This window comes from Corvus brachyrhynchos, unplaced genomic scaffold (assembly GCF_000691975.1).
Source record: "Corvus brachyrhynchos isolate BGI_N302 unplaced genomic scaffold, ASM69197v1 scaffold369, whole genome shotgun sequence".
In the NCBI taxonomy this organism is placed as follows: domain Eukaryota; kingdom Metazoa; phylum Chordata; class Aves; order Passeriformes; family Corvidae; genus Corvus; species Corvus brachyrhynchos.
Window position 1 is genome coordinate 1,160,169 of NW_008246055.1, and position 6,882 is coordinate 1,167,050.

The 6,882-nt window shown below is 41.9% G+C and overlaps 1 protein-coding gene across 1 annotated transcript in view; it reads left to right on the forward strand.

The window, feature by feature from the left end:
• The window catches only part of HN1L (hematological and neurological expressed 1 like), a 20,519-nt gene that overhangs the window by 308 nt on the left and 13,329 nt on the right, over nt 1-6,882 (forward strand). The window contains exons 2-3 of the mRNA XM_008642389.2: nt 5,577-5,725; nt 6,200-6,342. Coding sequence (XP_008640611.1) covers nt 5,577-5,725; nt 6,200-6,342 — 292 coding nt within the window. The remainder of the gene's footprint in view (nt 1-5,576; nt 5,726-6,199; nt 6,343-6,882) is intronic.

Genomic DNA, 6,882 nt, shown 5'->3' on the forward strand with positions numbered 1-6,882 from the left:
CCGGTAGGGGGGGGGCCGCGTTGCGCTCCCGTTGGTGCTGCCTCGGGCTGAGGCCACGCTCGGGGCACACGGGGGCCCGACCCCCGAACTCCTGCAGGGACCCCCTTGGGGACAGGGGCCCAGCGCCGGGGAGCACCTTCTCCCGCCGTGTTTCTACTCACGGGGAGCGAGGGGCCCCGGCTGCTCTCTGTGAAGCTGTGAGGGGGAGGATTCAGCACAAACGCCTGCAGAAGCAGATGTCTGCATGTTTTCGCCCTACGAAGTTGAAATATATTGCTTTGTTTGGAGGAGGGCAGACACCCTGAATACCGCATGGCGTGAGTGCAGTGATTAATCCATCTGCGAGGCTGTCCCGTGCAGGAAGGAGGAAGGGTTTCGAAATTGTCTAAGAATGCTTTAAGTTTGCTTGCATTCCAGTCGCTCCAAGCTGTGACCTGGTTTTAGAAGACTTTTGAGGATGCTCTGTCCTTGGTGTAGTCTCTCAGAAGTGTCTGTTCTCATAGTAATTTTGAAACCACGTTTAACGCATAAATTGGGTTCCTGGGCAGACCGTTGTAACGTGTTAGTTAACAGCGAGCAAAGGTGGTCTTACAGCTTGCTCCCCGTTGCCGTGTCGGAGTGTGTTTGTGGTGCCTGAGAGCAGGCTAGAGCCACTCACAGCTCTGTACCGGAGCCCGTGGCAGCACCGCAGGCACGTCCTTCAGTGGATTTGCAACGTGGTCTCTGAGGCGCTGACTATTGACTCATGGCCTGTGCCATCAAGAGCAAAAGTACCTGGTTTAAAGACACAGCTTATTCTGTTCATTCCCTAAACAAAACTTTGTTTAGTGAGAATGCAAACCTTTTTGCAGTTCTTGGTATGTAGAAGTTGCTGTAATTTAAACTGAGCCTAATTCCAAATCCCTGCAGCAACCACCACCAGCTGTGGAAGCAGGAAAAAATAAGTCTTCCTAAAGTGAAAATCTTTCCGAGGAAATTATAAACAAGTGTCTGCATTTTGAGAACTTCATAATACAGGGGTATTACAGTTAGAAATAAATGATGCTAAGAAGATTTTAAGTGAAAGCTTTCACTTAATTGTCCAGGGAAGTGTGTTTCTAGTGACCCTATTAATATGTACAGTGATAGGGCAAGCAACTAGTTTGCTGAATCGAATTAACTGCCTAGTTTTATTTTATTAAACTTTAACAATGACACTTTGTATTTTTAAGGAAGTTTTGCTTTTCCAAAATAAAACATGGGATTGCATGTCTAAGAGCTTCTAAAAGCAAAGCAGGACAGAGTTGTATCATTCTGCTATTGTGCGCTATAAAGATGCATTGTATTAACATACTCTCAATTCATCCTGTGTACGAGCAGTTTCACAGCTTCTGCAAAGAGCTGACAATGGTAAATTTAACCATCTTGGAAATGGAATGCTTATATTCCTCTACTCCCATCGGGGCCACTGCAGAGTATCTTGGAGCTTTCAGATCAAGAGCATGGCTGCATAACACAGCTTGCTGTTTGTATGTGAGTGAGCTGTTTAATGAGCCATGAGTCTATTGATCCCACAGCAGGAGCACCCCAGGACCTCTGGTCTTGCCTTAGAGCCTGCAGTTCCAAACCTCAACACCTGCTTCCTGCGAGTTTCTCTCACCTTAGTGAGTCTCTTATGTATAATGCAGCTCTGTCTACTGTATTAGAACAGTCTGAAAACTGACAAAATTTCAGTGTTTAACTTTTAGGCAGGATTAAAAAAAAAATTATGTAGAGGGTGTCTTGAAGTAATGGATAAGCCTTGTCACCCCTTCCATTGGTTGTCTGAAAGGCTTAATGAGGAAAGCGCACTCAAATTCACGTGTGTTAGAATGTGGGGGGGGGGGAAGATCAGAAGAGCTAATTAAAATTCTTCAAATCTGCCAGAAGAGAACAAAGCAATTAGTAGGGGCTTTTAAACTTGCAGAATAGGGCTCTTGATTTAGCTGTTTTAGAGGCATTCACAAACTTCTGGTCTGCTGGAGGGGAGGGAGAGAAAGGCAGATTTAGATTTTGTAGAAGACAAAGGGTGGTTTTTTCATGATTTGAAAGAATAAAACACCTTCCCAAAGGAAGAAAGATCAAACATACCTGGCTACAAGACACAAAAATGTCTCTGTGTAAACTGACATAATACTGATGTAAACTAAAATGACTATATAAAGTTGCTATATAGTATATGTTAAATTTCTGTGTACTCTGTTGAAGCAGCTCATCTTGACTTACTGAGTTTAGCATGCTGTTTTCCTTTGTTAGGATTTACAGGTGAAACCTGATTTTCTTACTTGGTCTGGGGGACCTGCACGTCTCGCTCTGCTCCAGAACTGAGTACGTGGTAGTACAGGGAGGCAGGCCAGCAGTGCTCTAGAGGCTACACAGAAAGAAAATAGCTTTGTAGTCTCCCACATATTTGGTTGGAGGGAGCGAGTGCAAAGCCCTGTCCTCTTTGCTGACATCAGCTGACAGACTTCGTTGCTGTACTTCAAGGTTATTTTGGTAATTCCTGTGAATGACTTAGTTATCTGACTTTGTATTAGTTTGAATTTTATTAACCTGGTATTACCACCATTTGAACATTTATGTAATGCTTGGAAGGTTCCCAGCATTTAGAAGTTCCTGAAATTGAGGTGGTAAATCCACTTTGCGTATGTAGTCAAGATTATTTTGTGTGATGCTGGCAGAAAAGGTACTTTTGCTGATTTCCACCTTGTAAACACCACCAGTGATCCCTCTGGCTAATTTGTTGAACAGTAGGGTTTTCTTAGTGTGGATACTAAGCTGAAAATAGGAGGACAGTATAAGATTAATCAGTGTTGGATTTATTTCTAAGTTTCTTTACTGAATTATCAAGACTTTTAATCTTAAAATGAGTTTTCTCCAGAATTTTTCTGCAATAGCTCTTAAAACCCATTGCAGGAATGAGAAGTAATTTGATTCTTATGACTGGCTATTTTTCTTAAACCAAAAAAAAAATTCTGAGTGTAGTTATTTTATTATTCCCTCCTATGCTTGTATGCATGTGTTAAGCAAACAGCATGGTAAATGGAGTGAATCTGGGGTGTAAGAGACTCCAGCTGTATAAACAGCTTTTTACTTCCTTTTAGTCTTTTTGCTGGTATACTTAGTGTAGTTGGAACGCAAGAAAGACTAGATGCAGTTAAAAAAAATAGCTGAAAAGAACAGGTAAAGTCAAAAATCATTTAAATTAAGTGAGAGGACTCCATTTTAACAGAGACCCCCTTCCCAAACTACTTTTTTGTAGAGTTCCCTTTTCCTTAAGTCTCCCCACTTCAAATACTTAAACTGCCTCGGTTTCTGGACCATTGTGAATGATTGAAATTCATAATTTACCTATACAACGTCTGCTTTAATAGTGGGTTTAAATCTTCTAAGATATATGGAGAGCACAGAGGCTAGTTGGATCTGTAGTCTGTTGGACACTAAATTGTAAATAAATAAGCTTTGTATGATCTGTGCACAAGAAGTTGTCCTGTCTGCTGAAATTCTAGTTACTCCTCAAGCTAAAGGCATTTATTAAATCCATAGTCATAGTAAGGATTAAAATACTGAAATTGGCCAGCAAAGACAGTCCCTCTGAGTCTAGTACTATCTATATAAACTATTCCCAGACTAAAAGAGGACTTTTTTCTCCTTCTTCCCAGAGTGTAAAACTGCTTTCTGCATCTTGAGATCTGAAATGTGCACAAAGCTAATTTTCTGACAGAGCAGCCAAATATCTCTACTTTTGTGAAATTAAATCTTAAACTGGAGTAGATCTTGGCACCAAGAGGAACCTCATTTTATGCTCGGCATAGCTCACCTGGAATGGCATGCTGCTGTCACAGGGCTAGGGAGAGAAGAGGTTGTAATAATTCACTGACATTTGAATTGTGTTCAGGTACATGGGATCAAGGTCTTGCAATTTGTAACTGTTCTCTTGGTTTAAAAGTAAAGGTTACCTTAGGTTCCAGATCAAGGGTTCAGATTAGAAGTAGTATAAATGAGCTACTACCTTTGTTCAGCTGCTGAGACTGTGGAAAATTGGTAGATGTAACTGTAAAGATTATTTTTGATACAGAATCCCAGAATCATTAAGGTTGGAAAAGCCCTCTGAGGTGGCAGAGTTCAACCTTTGACTGCTTGTCAACTAGACCAGAGCATTAAGTGCCACATTCATTTTGTGAATACCTTCAGGGATGGTGACTCCACCACTGCCCTGGGCAGCCCATTCCAATGTTTAACAACCTTTCCTGTGACGAAATTCCTTCTGATGTCCAGTCTGCCCTCCCCTGCCACAATTTGAGGCTGTTTCCTCTTGTCTTGTCCCTGTTCCCTGGGAGCAGAGGCCTATCCGCAGCCCCGTCCTGTCAGGGAGTTGTGGAGAGCCAGAAGGTTCCCCCTGAGCCTCCTTTTCTCCAAGCCTAGCCCCCCCCCAGCTCCTTCAGCTGCTTCTGGTGCTCCAGACCCTTGCCCTGCTCCATTCTCTTTGCTGGATATGCTCCAGCCCCTTAGTCTTTCTTGTTGTGAGGTGCCCAAAACTGCCCCCACAATTTGAGGTGCCTCACCAGTGTCCAGCACAGGTTTCTGTCCTGGTCTGGGTGGCCACACTGGTCCTGGTACAGGCCAGGATGTCATTGGCCTTCTTGCCCACCTGGGCACACCCAGCTCGTGTTCAGCCACTGTCAACCAGCACTCTCAGGTCCTTTTCTTTGCTGAGCTTCTTTACAGCCATATTTAGGTATTCATCTCTTTCCTGTGCTTTTTCTGTTAATTTTCCAATTAATTCCATTGATTCTACTCCCAAATAGTGGTCTGGTTCCTTTTTGGGGCAGGACTCGTAGTCTGTTGAACAAGACATAGGCATTAACTATGGAATTACTACTGAAGGACAAGCATGACTTTTGGTAAGTTTTCAAGAAGTTAGATCATTTCTGTTTTAAGCTCCAATTTTTCTGGAGATCATTTGCTATCCTCTGTTGCAAAACTTTAGTTTTAATGGATTTGCAGCTCGACCACTAAAAAATTGGCTTTTTGGTATTCTCTCTCCATTCTTAACTACAGCAGGTACTGTGATAACTGATGATTGAGACTAGTAAAATTTTTAGTAGTTATGAAATGTCTGCCTTTATTTAAAAGGGTTTGAATTGTATGACAGATTCAAAGTTGGTATGTGCAGTTTAGCAGAAAGTCTGATTCTGTAATGGTTATTTTTAAAACCCTAACCAGTCATGGCTTCTCTTAATCTCTGTTGTTTCTGGAACACCGCAGATAGCGTAGCCATTTGTGTAGGTGGCAGTGTTAGGATCATTCCAAGTAATCATAGATAGCTTAATGATCAAGTTGACTAACTAGGACGTTGGCAATATTTGTGTTGAACTTAAGAATATTAAAACAGCTCTTGAAAAGTAGATACTTCATGGATATAGCAGAATTACTTAATGTAAATTAAAATCAGAATAGTTACATACAAGGAGAGAATGGGAAGGGGACACCAGATATGTTGAATGCTATAAATTTTAAAAGAGTTTTTGTATCTTGTTCCTCATTCTGTGATATAGGGTATTGAAGCCCCCAGGAGGAGATTCTAGTAATCTCTTTGGGAGTACAGAGGAGGTGTCTTCTTCAAGCAGACCACATCGGATGGCATCCAATATCTTTGGAGCATCAGAACAACCTCAGAACATTCCAAAAAGAACAAACCCTCCAGGTAAAAGCTGCCCCCTCTTTCTGTGTGACTGGGCCCTGGATTGCAGCATAGTATGGTTTTGTGTTCCTAAACTGGAACATTGGGTTCTGTCTTCTTCTGTTGCATTTTTATATACTGAGTATATATATACAATGTATCTCTTCAGACTTCTGAATATATGAATATTTCAGTGATCTGCATGTTCACAGACTTCTTAGCACATCATCCAGGTCTTAATTCTTCCCAAACTGAGGTTCTAAGAAATGATGAAAGGAAACAGCTTCTATTGTAAAGCTGTATGAGCAGTTGGCTCAATTTGAGATCCACAGGTGAATTGTAACAAAGGATTTCAACTAGGCAAATAAAAGGAAGTCCCTTCTACAACCCTAGGCAGCAGGGTTGTAGAAGTCTTTGAATTATATTGGTTTTGATTTTTTTTTTACTATAGTGTGATAAAACTAATCTAGAAAAAAAGTCTTAACAACTGCCTTGCAGGAGGAAAAGAAAGTGGCATTTTTGAGGACTCTAGTTCTGCTCAGCCTCGTCCACGCATGAATCCACCTGGTGGGAAGACAAGCGATATCTTTGGGTCTCCTGTCTCTCCCAGCATTGTGCGAGCACACCCGAACAAGCCCAAGGTATTTGTACTTCTGTTGCTGTCAGACCAAGAAGCCAGCAGCTCTGGGGTCCTGTCACACTCTGTCACGTGCCTGTGCTCTCCTTAAGAACAGAACTGAATGCGCATGGAGTGATTTTGAGTTAGACAGTTATTCCCAAAGTCTCTTTGATAGCTTGCTATTTTGGGTGTATCAGATCTCTGCAGTTTGTTGTAAAAGCATTAATTAGACTGTGGATGTGCGTTCAAAAAAAAAAAAATGAAGAGAAAAAAGCTTTTGATCTTTCTTGTGAGTGAGGTACAGCTGGAGTTCTTGACAGAGCTAAGAGGCATTTAAACTGGATAGGGAGGAGATACTTCTCCTTATTCTGCAGTTTGGCAGGTGTGATTTTGATGCAAACTTGGGAGTTGGTGAGCTAAAGTCATAAACCTTTGTGAGGACTGGCTGCACACTTCACCTCTCTTAAATACATGTATCTACAGTCACCTTGAAAGCACTTCAGCAGGAGATTAGGCTTAAGTGATCAACAGTGAAAAAGTGAACTTGGGTTTAGCGGGGGGG